This window comes from Toxotes jaculatrix, chromosome 16 (genome assembly GCF_017976425.1).
Source record: "Toxotes jaculatrix isolate fToxJac2 chromosome 16, fToxJac2.pri, whole genome shotgun sequence".
In the NCBI taxonomy this organism is placed as follows: domain Eukaryota; kingdom Metazoa; phylum Chordata; class Actinopteri; family Toxotidae; genus Toxotes; species Toxotes jaculatrix.
Window position 1 is genome coordinate 7200806 of NC_054409.1, and position 17398 is coordinate 7218203.

The window sequence follows — 17398 nt, forward strand, 5'->3', positions numbered from 1 at the left end:
GGTCACTGCTGAATGTGTTTCAAATCTAAAAATGAACTAAGCCTCATGGAGAGACATCCTGGCTACTCTAACATCGTTTTAACACGCACACATACACACACAGCTGGCAACTTGCACATCTGCACAATCTGCACCTTGACCACACATTCAGAAGAAGACCATACAAATGAGTAAAAATGCCAGGATGATAAAGGTTTCCACACAAACTCAGTGAGAAATCACGAACGTACACACAACTGACACAAACACGCAGCTATGAGAGAAGCAGTGACACACAAACACACACAGTAATGAGGTAGGAAGTGACTCTCGTCATCTAATGCAGCTGACCGAGATGATCTGGGTGCTTAAAGTTTTAAATACTATTATCCTCTTCCGTCCATCTCTGGATCTCTCTCTCTCTCCCTCCTCTCCCACCTACTTCAACATGTTATAACTTCACAAATCTGGTGAACTAGGGTTGGACAGTATGCTTGTCCTTGCTTACATTGCAATATTAAATGAATTTGCTCAAGTTCTACAGGACTGACTGGAACAATACTTCTCACAGACATTCAGTGCACACTAATGTTATTGGGGATCCCCTGATTTTTCACTCAGCACCACAGGTCGACATTTGTGGTTTTGAGTTAAATATTTCAACAACTGTTGGATGGATTCAGTACGTTCATATTCCCCTGAAGATGAACTGCATCAGACTTTACATCAGTTCAACATTTCAGTTTGTCAGATTTTAAATTAAAATTTTATTTTTATACTCATACCCAATAACCCATAAAGTAATGCTCAGATTCAGACTGTGTACCAGAAGCTTTTCCTCCATATGTAACTTAGACCTTCACATCTGACATCTCTGCCTTAATCCAAGCAGCGTGTGTTTGACGTATTTTGTCCAACTGGTGACTCAAGCAGTCAGATAGGTGGAGATTAATCCTTGTTGCAGCTCCACAGGGATAATGAACTGATGGAGCCAGACTCACTCCAAATAAAATGACTTACGGCCCTCCCACTGCCTCAACTCGTGCTCTACTTCAAATACGTCTCGTCCTGTTTTTCCCCTCAGCTGCCGTGATCCGGTCGAGACGAGACAGGAGCAGTGATGTTTTTGCAGAGATTAAGGCTGGATGCACAGGCGAACGAGATGTTCACAAAGCTCTAACAAAGATTCCATCACAGTGCTGGATCTGAGAGAGCAAATCAAACTAAACACCTGGAAGTATGTGGGCACCTGAGCATTTCACCCATAGGAGTGCAATGTGTTATTCCAAAGCGATGGCCATTGATCTGCTGGTATACGAGACTCCACTCTTCTGGTTTCAGACACTCACGTGCACGACAGAAAACATCAGACGTCATGTTTTGAACAACGTTGTGGATTAGGTTTAATTCTGAAGTGATTTGCAAATCAGTTTCTTCACAGATACAGAGCTCTTAAGTTTTAATAGTGTTCCCCTTCACTGTACAAGGCTAGAAAAAGTTCACAGCAACAGCACACAAACATACAAAATAGTTTTACCAAATTCAGTTGTGTTGGTTTTTTTTTCAGCTTTTTCTTTCTTCTAACCCTGGTGCGATGCCCAACCATAGCAAAAAATTGATTTCAAGTCAAATGTATACAATCTTATTTACACAAGGAACATTTGATCAAAGTGCATTGAAGAGAGTCCTGATTGACGGTCATGTCTCTGAGGGATGATGGGTAAATATGTACAGTGTTTACAAATGCAGTAACCATGGTGATCCTTACACAGCTTCTATGATAATAATAATAATAATAATAATAATAGTAATGATAATAATGATGATAATAATAATAATAATGCTGATCGCTGACTGAGAAAACTGCTTGTAAGAACGAGCTCCTGGAGGTACCATAGGAAAGGAAACGTAAAAATAACCACATAAAAATTAACAAATAAAGGAAAACGTACATTTCTTAGATATTACTGCCCAAAACATGGTTGTATATAAATATTCACATATCTGAGCCTGCTGTATCGGGAGGCAAGAAATAAAGTTTGGATGATGTTATCCCCAGGAATATTTCATTTCTAAATGTCCCTTGACCCTTAAGTCTCCCGCCATCTTTTTGTCGGATTCTGAGAGCTCAGATCTAGTTTCAGATCCTGTCCAGCAGAGCTAATCTGTTTGACGAGAGAAATACTGCGTCCTCTTGTCGGTTTTCCAGTTCAGCCTGAACACAGAAAGCCCTGCGAGAGGCAATCAAAGAGTTGTGAAAAGATGGCGTCGGACACCTTTCAGACTGCGGGGCAAAACCGGAAGTTATCTGAGGCTTCGAAAATAAAGACCAAAAGAAAAAAAAAATCCATAATACTTTGGACGGACTGAGTGAAAACAGTTATGACACATAATTCATTGTAGTATTCACATAATAAATAACATTTCCTCCGGTCATCCTCACCACAGATAATGACATAATGCACTTCAGAAGGCATGTGGTCGTACTGTAAGGGCTGCTGCTGCTACGGACAACCAGCGGCATGGGAACAAGGAGGCGCCATGCAACGCTACGGGCTGCCGTAAAAACAAAAACAAAAAAAAAACAAAAAACAACCAAGACGATCAGGACAAATCATCATCTGTGCTCACTATAGAAATCTGGAAACAGAGAGAGGGAAGGAGGGGGAGGAGAGGGAAAGATCTGGCTTAATTAAATGTTTCCTTTATTTATTTTGTCCCAGAGTTCAGACGTGGTTAGCCTAGCTTAGCATTAAGACTGAAACAGCTAGCCTGGCTCTGTCCAAAGTCTAAACACTAAAGTTTATTAGTTAACATGCATCATCTTATTTACTGAATTCATACAAACATAAATGTGGAAAAACAACATTTCTTTTCACTTCTTTTGAATAAAGCAGCTTCGTTCTTTTTAGCTTCTCCCCTCCTGAACGTACAGAGAGGTGTTTGCTGCAGCTGTGACAGTGACAGCAGAGGTTAGTGTCCATCTTGTGGGTCTGGCCTGGTTTAGGTTAATCTGTTTAATCTGTGTACAGAGAGATGCGCTCTGTGGATGACCAACAATGCACTAAGGATTACCGCAGGCTACAAGGTCAGGGAGAGAACAGAGGTCATTAACATGCGGGGCTGCATCCTCTGCGTCAGGGTGAAATTATTTAAGATGCACGGCTTCTCAGAAACTCTACATCCACGCTTTGAGGTTGTTTGATGACTGATGCTTACCCATGATGCCCTTTGCTCTGGGGCTTGTATGGTGGTTTACTCACCGCAGGGTAGGTGTGTCCCACGTTGGCGCCATGTCGGGTGATATCGATGTTGAGGTCTTCTTCTGTGGTCTTCAGGTAGACAGGGTTGTCAAAGTTCATGCTCTTCTGGTTCTTCAGCTGCCAGTTTCTCCACATCAGGTAACCGCCTGCTGCTGCCATCGCCAGCAGCACTGAGACGAGGGACAAATGGACACAAACATAGTCAGATGACTTTCAGCATTTGGCTGTCAAACACAAGCTTTTGTCATCAATTCCTAAATATAAATGTCCACCTTAGCTGTCTTGTGATTTTTAAAGTATTACTTAGTATTATTAAAGTATTACCTCAGAAAACCTAAAGTTTGATTGTAAACATAGAACTATGGGTAATTTATTGTAAATCACACTTACAAATTAGTATTTTAAGTGTGATGTAATCCAACCATGACATACACAACCGTCACACTTCTTACATGTATGAATGCAAGCGTGTGTGATTTCTACTCACAGACAGGCAGTATGGCCCAGGCAGCAGCAGACCCTCTGGCTGTGGAGTTCACCTGGATCGACGTGCTCACGTTGGCTTCTGGGAAAACAAAACAAAACAAAACCAAAAAAAAAAACAAAACAAAAAAGAACATTTTCAACCAAACACCAACAGCAACAATGAACTGATGACATTTTCAAGTCCTCTCAACTTGCTAAGTTTGAGAAAATGCTTATTTCAACAAGCAGAAAAAGAAAGGTTTAGTCAGAGGTTAGACATATTCTACTGCCACAGGCCTTTTAATGGACTCAGCTGCATGATCGGAAGCCAACACGAGACCAGCTGCTGTTTAAATTCCTCCTTTCTGGATTCAGAACAGACTAAACTAAAAGACAGAATCACCAGATTAAAAAAAAAAAACTAATCTACAAATGTCTATGTGAACTGAAAACAGCTCAGATGATCACACTGTATGTGGGCACAATAGGAAACAGATGTTGATCATGCCCTGCTTCACCACTTGTTGCATGACACTGCAACCTGCCAACTCCACATGGACAATGACCTTCCACATTCCTAATGTTTTTGTGTTAAAGGGTCCCTGAAAACAACCACAATCTGTTTGACAAACACATTTATGTTTAACAAAAGAAAGAAAAATGAAGCATGCCATTGATAAAATCTGCCGTACTGACTTCTATCCATAACAATGTCTCCTGAGCTATTTGAACTCTATCAATGTCAAATAAATGTGTAAAAAAAAAAAAAAAAACTGAAAGTGTGAAACAGATGTTTTTTGTCAGCTGTGTATAAAGAACAGTTTTTATTTTGTTTCCAAGATAAACAGTATCCAGAGTCGGGGTGTTCATGGAGCAAGCCCGAGTGTTTTGGTGTCAGCAGCGAGTGAGTGACATGACTGGCAAACAGCTCGGCTGAAAGCAGCGACGGAGACTTCAGGACAAAGAGACAAAAAAAAAAAAAAAAAAAAGAAAAAAAAGAAAAAAAAGAAAGACAGGGTTTAGTTGAGTCCTGTTCTTCCTGCCAGTCAGTCTGCTGCCAAATGGCTTGGCGATGTCCTCCACATGCCTCCTCAAATGCTCCCAGCGACAAAATAAATGGGAGACAGAGTGGTTCAGCAGCTAAACTCCAACAATACCAACAATAAAAATTTAAAACTGAAAGTGCACCTGAAATTATAGCAACATGGCTGTAGGGATGGCAATGTTGTTCTGTCAGTCTGTCCACCACGAGTCTTAAGAACAGCCTCGCAGAGTATTAATACACATTTGGTGAAATAATGAGCAATTATCCAGTGTCGAGATTAACTACAGTGTGTGTTTATGATCTTTGGCACAGAAGAATCAAATCTATGAGGCTATACAGACGATTCTCATCAGTAGCAACAGATCATTATCTGTTTTTGTCTTACAATTTGTTGACAAGAAGAAAAATATAGGGTATCACCACACCTCCGCTCCCCATCCTTCGATTTTTCACATTTTTCGAACTTTTCATATAATACTTCGCAGACGCTTTACAACTCCAGGGCTGTATTTTGAGCTTCCATGGAAGGAGGAAAAAAAAAAACCAACCCAGACATATTAATTAAAGACAAAACCTACCGATCAAGTCTGCACAGCCTTTCTGACAGCCAGGGGTGGCATAAATTCTTTGCGCTCCTCAGAAAGCTGAGATCACTGAATTAGGAAATATGACTCAAAAGAAAACAACTCTGTTTCCTACAATACAGCAGGCACACTTTAATATCTATAACCAGAAGTGGCACTTGCAGATTCTGAGGTGTTTGAGGCCACTTCCTTGTTTCTACCACTAGGTGCCGCTGCGGAGCTATGCTTGAAGACAAACATCTGCCAGCAGAGAGCTCAGTGCTGAACTGTGGTTTAACATCCAGATACTCACTGGCTAATTCAACACTATCACAGGAGCAGAACATGTAAAACTGCACAAAATCCAGCTGCATCACATGTTCAGCAGGGAGAACTGAGAACAGCTTTACAACAACACTATGGCTCGCACAAAAAACAAAATCAATCAAACCAACTTAAAGTCACAAGAACAAGTTCTGTAATTAGAAACAAACAGGAACTCATCAGTCAATTTCATCTGTGCCCTGTGTGCTGCCATTCATGGTCCTTCCACTCAACTCATTCAACAGCAGCATTTTTCAGAGGATTAGGACAAAGTTACTGAGCCAACACTTCATTCCAGCTTTTGTTTACCAATCACATTTTACACCCTGTGAGCCTGAAATGTGTACAGGGCTGAACACTGTGACCAAATCCACATCCAGGTGAAGACAGGTCAGAAGCCTGACTCATGACAGTCACACAAAAAAGGTGAGAAACATAACAACAATCTTAAAAACCACAACAAAAAGAAAAAAGCAGCCAGAGAGATTCATTTGACCCTCTAAACCACTTCTCTCTGTTACTTTCATGTTAAGTTTAGTTAAGTCATCAATAAGAGATCACTGCTAAACATGTTCCAGGACTCTAAGCCTGTCGGTATTTACCTGGATGGATTTTTGTTTGTTGTGTTTCTTATTTCAGTTTGGTAGATGAACATGTTCTGGATTCTGGGACTACAGTTCCCATCGCTCTTCGACTGACACATTCAGAAAGCATCATGTTGCCGTGGAGCCAGCAGCTGTATCTGAAACCGCTCCCTGTTTGTTTAATATTACACCACATTTTCCCATTGATATTTTATCTGAGAGTCTGAATTCTGTGTGAAAGTTATTCACTACATAGTGCCTTCAATAATTCACACGATGGGTTAACGTATGCTATACTTTGTGTTGTCTTTTATAGATGTGAAAATTAACAGTCACTGTAAAAGCTGTCATGAACTTGTCAACAATGGTGCAAAATGATGATTTACTGGTGTCTGAAATCACAGTTTACTGCTCACTGGCCGTGAATGAGTGAACGACAGAGTGATTTCTGACTTTTTGAAAGAGTGGCGTGAGCTACGCTTTAATCCCAGTTTCTATTTTGCCTATGCTAACTTTTCATTTTGGTGAATCTGCACTGTGAAGAGTCAGTTTCTGTTTGCACTAGAATCATGGATGAGCAGAAAAGTGTTTATATGTGTGAGAGGTACAGGTGGAATTTTTAAAGCAAGCTGCATCAATTGGGTTGAAAGGGCTCATTACACTAGCAACTTAACTTCACAGGCAACATTACTTAAGTTATTCTTTTTTTTTTTTTTCACAAATATTTGAAAACCAACTACATAAGTATTTTGTTATGATTCTCAAATACAACCAGTAGAATTTTCAGTCCTAAATAACAGAAAAAGAAAACTAGACAGAACTGGATGGTGGGGAATTAGCCCTTAAAATACCTCCAGACCATGTGTCACAAATTAAGAATAAAGTGCCTTAAATGAGTTATCTGAACTGCACTGAGGCCTGAAACACATCTGAATGCATGTCATAACCCAAGAACAAACACCAAAGCACAGCCAGAAGCCATCGTTACTGATAGAGCGAGACAGGAAAGGCATTCAGTCAAGGATGTTAAAAAGGTCCATACAGCCCTGTAGACACAAGCGAGTTTATCATTTTATGTTGGCAGGAGATTAATGAAAAAAGATTCAAGGGTAGATGGAAAGAAAAAGCCAATACAAACTGCAACTGTGTCTGCAGCCAAAAACACTTAAGAGACAGATGTTTAACAATTAAACTGTAAGAAATAAAAAACCCCTCCTGAATCCATGGTAAGGGAGGAGAACAGTCTTTTGTTTTTTAATTTTTGAACAAAGCCCAACATGCTTCAAACAAGTCACCATCCCAGAAACAGGCAGCAGAGCAGACGGCGACTGGTGGTTTTACCTGAGGGCGGCTGTATTAGAGCTTTCCCATCATCCTTTGAGGGACCTTTGGTAGAAGGGTCTGTCACAGAGAGAGCCAAGAGTCAAGCTTTTGACAGCACAAACTTGAAAACAAAATATGAAGGTACAGAAGTCGTCCTATTTTCAAACTACACATATGTAAACAGGCCTTCTTTGAAAATAGACCAGATCTCAGGAGACGTAAATATATGCTCGTTAGATGAAAGCAGGATCCACTTTTGTTCAGCGAGAAAGAAGCCAAGCCATCACCAAGATAAAACACAAGACAGTCATGACAACCATCCACAATGTACAGCAGCAGCATTGCGTCTTCATACGACGGCAACTTTCATGGTTTTCCTGCTTTTATACGACAGTTAACACAGAAGGTAGATGCACACAAAGGCTGGTACAGTGAAGGGACGACATTCAGAAGCAATGTACAGGATTAAAGTCACAATGCACGGTAAACTGTATTGATCAGCACATCCCTATCAGCATCTGCACAACCAGGACGGACATCTGCAGCGACAATAAAAGCCTTACAGGTAGATCAATGCAGCCTTGATTAGCAGAGGCAGCAGAGTGTTGCTGTGTTTGCTGTAAAAATCACAGGGCTGTTAGGTCTGACGCGTAGGAGTTGGAAATGAGTGCATATCATGCTTACTGCCACACAAAACAACACAACATTAAGCACGGGCAAACAAAGGCAGACTAAAGCAGTTTCCAAAGCCTCTATGTACTGCACACTATACAAGTGCTGAACAACCGATTAAGTCGTTAGCTGATCAACAGATAATTATGGAAAGCACTGAAAGAATACTCCACTTATCTAGCACTGAGCTGTTTTCACATTTCTGGACTCACAATCGATATTTTTTTTTGAAAAAGGATTTTAAAAAGTGCATCAGAACCAGAGATGATTTTTTTTTTTTTTTTTTTTATTCTATGCATTCTTTGTGCTCGTCAAAACCAGCTGCCTACGTTAACCACAATGCAACACGACTGCTGAAGGATCAGATGGAGATCACTGTGTGTTATGCTAGCAGCTGCTAATGTAGCCTCAAGCCTCTGGCGTCAAACAGAGATGAGCAGCAGACTACAGAGGTGTCTGATAACATCACTTCTTTCTTTCATTTCATCTGCCTCAAGTGACATCACTTGAGTCACTGCGTGCTGCTTTTCCATTTTTTATATCACTGAACTGATACCTCTGTTGGAGAAAACATCTGAGGAGGTGATCTTAGGCTTTGAGAGATTAAGATTTCAATATTTTTATATATTTTGATAATTAGGAACTAATGGAGAAAAACAAAAATATCTGTTGACAAAACCAGTCTAAAAAATGGCAAATTGAAATTCTGTATTTATTCTATTGTGTCCTGAGGTTGAAAGTTGCACATTAAGGCCTCAGTATGCTTCACACAACACCTCTACAACAGAAACAGAAACTGAAACAGACAATCCGACAATCACCACAGGTGTGCGGTGGCAGGAGAGTAGGCAGCGTCTGAACTTTCTCTCTCATGTTCTCTGTTTTCATTCTTCACACAACCTACTTCTGTCAATGTTTGTGTATATAACAGCGAAACACCACGAGTGCCTTCGAGGAGAGACTGTCAAAGTGAGTGCTGTTATCAGAATTTGTACAATTTATCACACTGAGCTTACAAAGACATTCAAAGGGTGTCAGGCTTTCTGCCCTGCCTTTGAATGTGGCAAAAAATTTTTTGGTGAGAGACACCAAAACGAAGCCATTTACTATAAAAACTTCACAGAGTACCCTTCAAGACTGCTGAAGGGTAAATCTAAATAAATACTGTGAGAGATTGGAAAGGATTTGGGCTTGATTACCATATTTAATTCAGACTTGAGCTTGGATAAGATGTTGACAAACCACAGCTCAAACTGTAAGCCCCTTATACTAAAACTGACTGTTTACAAATTGGACTGATGATGATAGATATCTTAGGAAACAAACTGTGGAACTAAGTGGAGTCCCAACAGAGTCCGTAAACCCTCCGAAACATCCTCTATTTCAGCCTGAGATTGTTCTGCCTGAAGGAAAACACACCCTAGTCGCCTCTAAAGACCATTATATGAATCCCTCTGTGGTAGTTTCAGGTTCAACCCTGAAGTGAAGAGCATCGCTTATTACTTCTCTCACTAACAAGATTAGGGGCGACCAAAGCTGCAACCACACAATGCTCTACAGTTCCTGTTCAGCCCAGCTGCAACAGCAGCGGCTGTAAAATGGGATAAATATGTTAGCTGGAGGTTTAGTAAAGAGCAACAAGGCCTCTGGCTGCAGCCCAACTGGGAGGAAGGTGGAGGAGCATTCAGCGAGTGACAGGCATCCCTCTTTAACCCCTCCCACGCTATTCTCACTTTTAAATAGTACCAGAAACACAGACAGGCGTGTAAACACAGTTGTAGAAAAAGACACAGGCACATAAAGACACTCACAAGACAACTCGAGCATGCATGAAAACTCGCAGGAGGACACACAATCTCAGCACAGCACTGGGATAAGTTTGCATGTATTCACACGCTCAGAAACACACCCTCGAACTGCATGCACACACTTTCCATTAGAGCCCGACCAATATATCAGTTGGCCAATTTTATAAGCTATTGGCCAATCACACACGCATCATTTTTAGTGTAAATGTTGTCCTATATGATTTTTTTTTACAATGCAGAAAACACAATATACAATGTAATGCAAAAAGATACTTTGAGTAATGTAGAAATGATAATGATAATGAAAATGATCAATATTGAGATTTTCTTTACCCCCCAAAATCTGTATCTGCAAAAATCCAGTATCGGTCAGGTTTTACTTTGCAGCAAGAAAAGCAGTCAAGCTGCATAGAAGTTTGCAAAGAAGAAAAAAAAAAAACACCACACACACACACATCTTGGCAGTCTGGGTGGTACATTCAGTCATCACAGCAATTGTAAAGAGCCTTGAGGCAGCTCCAGATTCCCAAACAGCCTGTAAGGAGGTGAGTCAGGCTGCAGGGACGTTTATTATAGGAAAACCATTACACTTCTGTGGAACAGGCAGTAAAACCTGCTGCAGAGCTGGCAGAGTGGGTGCAGAAAGTTCATATCGTCCTTTCGTACGATCTTAGATGATTCATGTCGGTCTTCTAGTGGTGAAATCAGCACAGTTACTGTCCAAAGGTGCTGACATTTCATTCCTTAAAATATCTTTCATCTAAAATCTTTCCAAAACTGAGAAACTAGCATGCCAGCTTCACAAAGGGACCAGCTAGTTATGCAAAGGTGAAAACAAATAAGGGGTTTCAAGTTCAAACTTTTAAGCATTTTTTCCCCCACTTTTCACACTGTTACTTCTGTCCCTTTTTTGTGGGCACTACCAAGTTTAACATCATCTGAACGTGTGCACTTTGTATGTGTCCTATCAGAACAGCTCTAACACTTGTGTCTTCAGCCTTGCATCACATTGATTAGGACAAATTGTACAAGGAAAGAAGTAAAGGTCAGAGGAAAAGTTAGGGAATCACCAAAGTCATTGGGACTCATCCCCTTGAAACCATGAATGTAATTCATGACATAAAACTCTGACATGCAGGAGGCAGCAGAAGAAAAGTCGGTATGGATTAAACTCTGAAAACCATGAACATCTGTACCAAATTTCATGGATATTCATAAAATAGTTGTTGAGATATTTCAGTCTGGACCAAAGCAGTGGACTGACCAACATTACCATCCAAAGAGCCATGTCATTAGCATGGCTGAAGACCTTGGCTACTACAGGTTACAAGCTGTGTTTTCAAAATCAGTTTCTGGATTCAGCTTTTGGAGAGTCGGGAGTGTTTCAGTGTACAACCAGAGTACAAAATGCAAAAGCAATTCTTGACAGTGAAATCAGTGATGAGACTCTGAATGTAAGAAATTCCAGTTATGTTAAAAAAACAGAAAAATAAGTCCAAGGTTGTAAATAATTGGAATGATCTTTTAAAACAGTGACTTCACCATTAAATTTGGAGCAAAAATAGCAAACCAAAGCAGTGGCCTGCCACAACCCAAGATGTAAGGAACCACAATTATAACATAATGAAAACATCAAGACATCTGGGTGTGAGAAAAAGAAATCCATCCTTTGAGTAAGGATTTCTGACTACTTAATTCTGACTGGTCAGAATCAATTTGTGAAAGTTATATTAAAAAATGCAGCCAATTTCACAGATACACAACATGAAACGAATGTGGAGTCCATATAAATGGAGTAATACTGCAGATAAAAGATCTCAAAAAGGAAGACAGGCAGCAAAAACTGTCAAGAAATGCTGGAACCAGACTCTCAGCTCTCACTTGGAAATAGATGAGAATAAAGAAGACGATAAAGAAAACTCAACAGGTTAACTAGGCAGACTTTCATTCAGAGGAGCAGGAGGACGGCAGTGCAGAGAGTTGTCAGGGAGATGTTCCAGCACTTCGTGTACACCAGTGTCTCGGTCTACAGTTTGAGTCCAATTAGGAGGGTATGTGCACTGAATTCAGCTGTCAGGTTCCTATCTGACGCTGCTTCAGTATGAAAAGGCTAATTTGTGAGAGCGCAGAGAAGGAGCTGGACGACTCAAGACAAAACAACTGGAGAAGAGCAGATCAGAGAGAGAGAGAGAGAGAGAGAGAACAGCGTTTCCCAGCGACGTTTTAAAAGCAAAGAAAAAGAGTTATGGAGGGCAGGACAGCAGGTCTAAAAGCATTAATTCAGTCATATTAAAGCTCACGTCTAAAAGTGGAGGCAATATCTACTTTTAATATATACTTTTGACCAGAGTGCTCAAGTTCTATCCTTGGCATAAACTGCACAGAGTAGGCAAAATATTCAGAATTAAGTTTTAAAAAACAAAACATTTTTCCAGGAACTAGTGAACCTTACCTGAAACAATCTTCATGTAAAATCAGTGGAAAGTTGTGAGTCAATGCAAACAGACAAATTCACTCTAGACGGTGCAAATTAAGTTGAAGACATATTCAAAATCGAAAAATGTTTAAACTTGAGAAATAATTTCCACTTATCCTGAAGCTGACTCAATTTTGCGAATAATATAGAGAAAAGAGAAACACGAGGGATACACCTGAACTGGAATTCCTGGTAAAGTGAGGCACGTGGAGTTCCTCAGGAGTCCATTTTCAGGTCTCTTCTTTTTAACATCTACATGCTCCCAATAGCTCAGATTATGGAAAATTAAAAACTGTAACTATGCTCACCATGACCACGTTCTTTTTGTGTGATTTTGTTCTGGGGCTGGTTTTCATGGTTTGGGCTTGGCTGAAGGGAAAGGGAAATATTAATACTACAACATATGTACGTATATACTTCTAAGCTTGTGGTAACAGACCCTCTCCTCTTTCAACATGACAGTGCCACTGTACACAAAGCTAGGTCCATAAAGAAAGTCTTTCCAGTTTGGTGTGGAAGAATTTGACAGGCCTTCACAGAGCCCTGACCCCAAACACCTTTGGGATGGAGTGAAACACTGACTGTGAACCAGGCCAGCTACAGGGAGAAAATCTCCCCTGCCATGGCCCAAAATCTCATGGAAAGCCTTCCGTGAAGGGGGCAGGGTGTTATAGCTGCGGATTAACACCCATGGTGTTAGAATATGTTCCACAATCACATCCCCAAACATTCAGCTGTTGTCGCACTGACACAGCTGTATCACACTCCAGAGAACTGAACACAGCTCAGACCTGAAACTAACCAAACCAGAGGGCAGGGCTCAACAGGACAAGAGGGCAAGAACGACTGGAAGAGGAATCAACCTCGGGAATTCAGCTGTCAGGATGAGACAACAAAGACACTTTCAAACACGGGAGGAGGAGACAGAGCTGCAGCTGAGATGTGAAGGAGGACGGTGTTGAGACTTGCCAAAGACTCCCTGAAAACTGGATCACAACACCAACTGACTCAGCTACTGTTCAGCTGTCAGACTACTAACACAAACAGACAGCTGGGCTTGTGGCTGCCATGGATACAGTTAGAAGACAAGGCTTGCAGAGGGAACACACACACACACATACACACCAGGGAAACATGCTTCAGTGGCTGAGAAGCAGAGGAAAAAGGGAGGGAGTGATGAAACTCCTCTCTTTGCATCAAAGCCAGTTTAACCCAAAGAACTGGACTGAATTAATTCTGTTTCTTACAATTGATTCTGTGTTTTGGGGGAACCCCTGTGAAAGCCAAGCTCCCTTTATCCTTTTCTTTTTAATCAGTTCTTTAAGAAGAGGCGCAGTAAAGGAATGATGAAGCAGAGAGGAATGCACAGGATCAGCTGCAAAGATGCATTTGTGTGAACGGTCACTGAGGTGCACATTAGCACAACGAGCAGCTACAGGTTTACCGTCTGTTTTGGTGGTTTCAACTCTACAATTACAAATATTCTCCCACGATGCCATCCACACAAACCTGAAGGCATCCAGAGGCAAATTTAAATCAGTCAGCTGGATCATTGGTAATATCGATGTGTTCGTAATCACACGTTTTGTCAGCTGTAGAATTGGATAAATGAATTTCCTCTTCCTCACTACCACTGCCAGGGTTTCCCTGAAAATCTTCTGAAGCTTTTTCTTACCATGTGACATCTCTCTTATATGTTAGATTAGTTTTACATGCTGCCTCCACTGTCTTTGCACATTTCATGTTATACTGCAGTCTCTGCAGTCATTTCGTGATGCAAAGAAATTAGGACCTAGACCGTTGCAGCAGATCTCCCTACTTATGCGAGAGAATCGTCACGAGGCTGTACAGAAGCATGAATCAGTGTTTATATTTTAGACTGACTCATTGTGCAACTCTACAGTTTCCATGCAGAATTTCACTTTGTGTGATACCCTCACAAGCCCTGCAAGCTATGCTTGTACGTAGATCACAAGTAGCAATGTCATGTTTCACAAATGATTGTTGCTAATTGCAAATTGCAGATAAATTTGCGAGTCCTACAGGGGTCGTGGCATTTATTTTGATTATAGAAATGTGTCAAAAATGAATGCAAAGAAATGATTTCATGTTGCAACTTGTGCTCCAGGTTTGGGTGTAAACATGAATGAAGGTAATGTTAAAATAAATAAATAAATAAAATCAGTCAACTAAAACATATTGTTGTGACTCACCAGGTCTACAGCGCAAGCCGTCAGCAGCCAGCTCCTGTCCCTCTGGACACACACAGGTGTATTTGGGGGAGTGTTTGTTGATTTGCGGTGCAGGCAGACACATGTAGCTACAGCCTCCATTTTCACCTTTTTCTGTGCACCAGTTAGTACCTGTCAGAGTCAACAGCCCTGGTTAGTTTGCCAGACATATAGAAAAGCTGCACGTTGAAGCTACATGAAGCAATATTTCTATTATTAACTCAAAAATGAATCCTTGTAAAGTGGAACTGTTGCTAGTGCTTCACAGCTCATAAGTTAGTGATGGAAAGTGCTGAAATAGGCTGTGTTTCACAAATATATATACACATGTACAGAGTGTGTGGCTTGACAAAAAAAAATGTTGAGAAAATTGATGTTGAGAACAGATGTGTGAAAAAACAATCACAACTCAAGGCCCACTTACTAATTTACTCAAGAAGCTTTCTACCGAATCACAAAGTTATTATCAACCGGTAAAGTTTGTTCAGTTGTTACGGAACTGTAGATGTTTTTCTGTTTTCCAATGTTTCTCACACGTCAGCTTAAAAGACGAACTTTGAAGATCAGCTGAGCAAACTCCATCCGTCAATGACTGTGTGATCAAAAGCTGGTATATGGGTACAGCTTATTGGCTCCTTCCTTCCATTAATCTAAAGTAAATTATGTCAAAAGCTAGTAGACCTGCATCAATTATGGCTGCATGATTACAGCTGCAGTGATAATTATCATTAGAACACCCTGTACCTGAATCATGTGTAATTACAATAATGTCTGATTAACTTTTTCTTCATTAACCTTCATTAACTCACAGCAGCTGCTACTGTAAAAAAAAAAAAAAAAAACTTCAGCCCTAAGGTTGCTGTGATGTCACCGATCCTGCAGGACTCTGATGAATAAGACGATTTTCCAGCTCAGCGATTCTTAATGTCCGTCTATTCCACCTGCCTCTCACTGTTCATTCCCCCACTTCCCATCTTCTCCCCTCAGGTTCTCACCCGATAGCTGGATCAGCTCGTGATAGACTATGATGTCCTGGGGGTCGTTCAGGTTGCTGGCCAGCGTCACCACGTCAGAGCCGGTGAACTTGTTTGCGCCATAGATAGCCTCATTTTCACCATCTGTCCAGAAGACCCGATCCTGGAGGAAGGACAGAAAAAAATATAGCTCATTTCTCTGTTACTGTGATTAAAAAAAAAAGCTTTTAGAAATAAAATGCCAAACCTTACTTGATGTAAGAAAAATGAAGAGACCACAAACTGCTGCCACAATCTGCCCATTATTTTCTATATTTTTATATTTTCTCTATCAGAGTGCATTATCATCCTTTAACAAAGACCACTTAACAAAGAAAGAAGAACAGAAAACCATCATCCATTATTAAACTTCTTTTGGCTGTAAATGAGCAGCTTTGATTTAACCATCCAAAGTTACTTCAACCATAAATCATAAGTACTGTTGTCATGGTTACCTGCAGCAGACTGAAGCACCCTGACATTCAGTTTTAATAGACACCTACCTCTGTGACCAAGGTATCAATACTGATGTCATACAAATACAGTTATACAGCACAAATCTTTTTTCTTCCCTCATACAATTAATACTAAAAATACCATTCTGTTTTTTTTTCCTCTTAATTAAAGAAAGTGATTTCTACACACACCTAGTGCTTTTAACTGAGATCTTCAGATGGTTTTCTAAATGCCTGTTAGGAAACTGTAGCATATAAACACTGCGCAAGAGAGAGATTCTACATCACTAATGCAACCATCTGTGTTCCTGCACTGCGCTTTGCAGAGACCACCTGTCAATCAAATTAATTTCTCTCCCTGGATTTTCTGCTGTTTTAGGCTGGGCTGTCTGTTCAGCCTGGCTTTCACTGCTCATGCTGTTGTGTGTAACCTCGGTCTCCACATGTTTATCCCCCCCAAAAAACAGAACTTCTTATGTAGAAGAGGATTCACCCCCCCACAGTAGCTACACGACTGCAAGTGATGAGAACACCAGACAGAAACAGCTTTCCATAGACGGGAATATTACACTATGCTGCTTAGTAGAAATGACTTAACGCTGAAATTGCTCAGACATAAGCTGTACCTAAAGCACACTGCCTCCATGTTAATAAATGTGTCATCTGAGACAGAGCGAGGTAGCAGTTGTCTGAGTGGGTGTAGGTGAGGGAGACAGCAAGAGAGAGCCACATGTCTATGGTTCTATGATGCAGCCAGTCTATATGTGAAAGCCACAGCTTGGACATATAGAGAGTGCAGGTTTTAGATAACAGATATCATTGTTAGTACTTAATATTAAGACTGTGAGGACACACCATAGTTTTCATATAGAATATGTGATCCCCTGTGTTCTGAATCCCCTCACCAGAACAGTGCTGATTTTAGCTAAACATGCTATTCTGAATGTTGTTCAGGATATTGTGTGATTTTTTCTTACATCCTTAAATGTATTTCCCTTCGTCTAAAAACAGAAAATTCAACTAGGAAAGGCTACACCATGTTAACATGTCACCTCAAAACAGATGAAACAAGATTACTGTAATGTACTACATAGATTTCTTTGGTCATGACAGTTGGAAAGGAGCACATGTATTACAACTATTTACAAGTAAACACACATTTAGATGAGAACACCACACACAATGAGTTTATCTCCT

General features: G+C 40.5%; 1 protein-coding gene across 3 annotated transcripts in view; it reads right to left on the minus strand.

Annotated features, from left to right (window-relative positions):
* Positions 1-1563: 1563 nt before the first annotated feature.
* The window catches only part of vldlr (very low density lipoprotein receptor), a 50454-nt gene continuing 34619 nt past the window's right edge, over positions 1564-17398 (minus strand). The window contains exons 15-20 of one of the 3 annotated variants that reach the window (XM_041058515.1): positions 15729-15870; positions 14716-14865; positions 7565-7624; positions 3730-3807; positions 3243-3412; positions 1564-2619 (exon numbers count right to left, since the gene is read on the minus strand). In XM_041058515.1, coding sequence (XP_040914449.1) covers positions 2584-2619; positions 3243-3412; positions 3730-3807; positions 7565-7624; positions 14716-14865; positions 15729-15870 — 636 coding nt within the window. In that variant the 3' untranslated portion in view covers positions 1564-2583. The remainder of the gene's footprint in view (positions 2620-3242; positions 3413-3729; positions 3808-7564; positions 7625-14715; positions 14866-15728; positions 15871-17398) is intronic. The other 2 variants (XM_041058517.1, XM_041058514.1) reach the window with 2 other exon arrangements.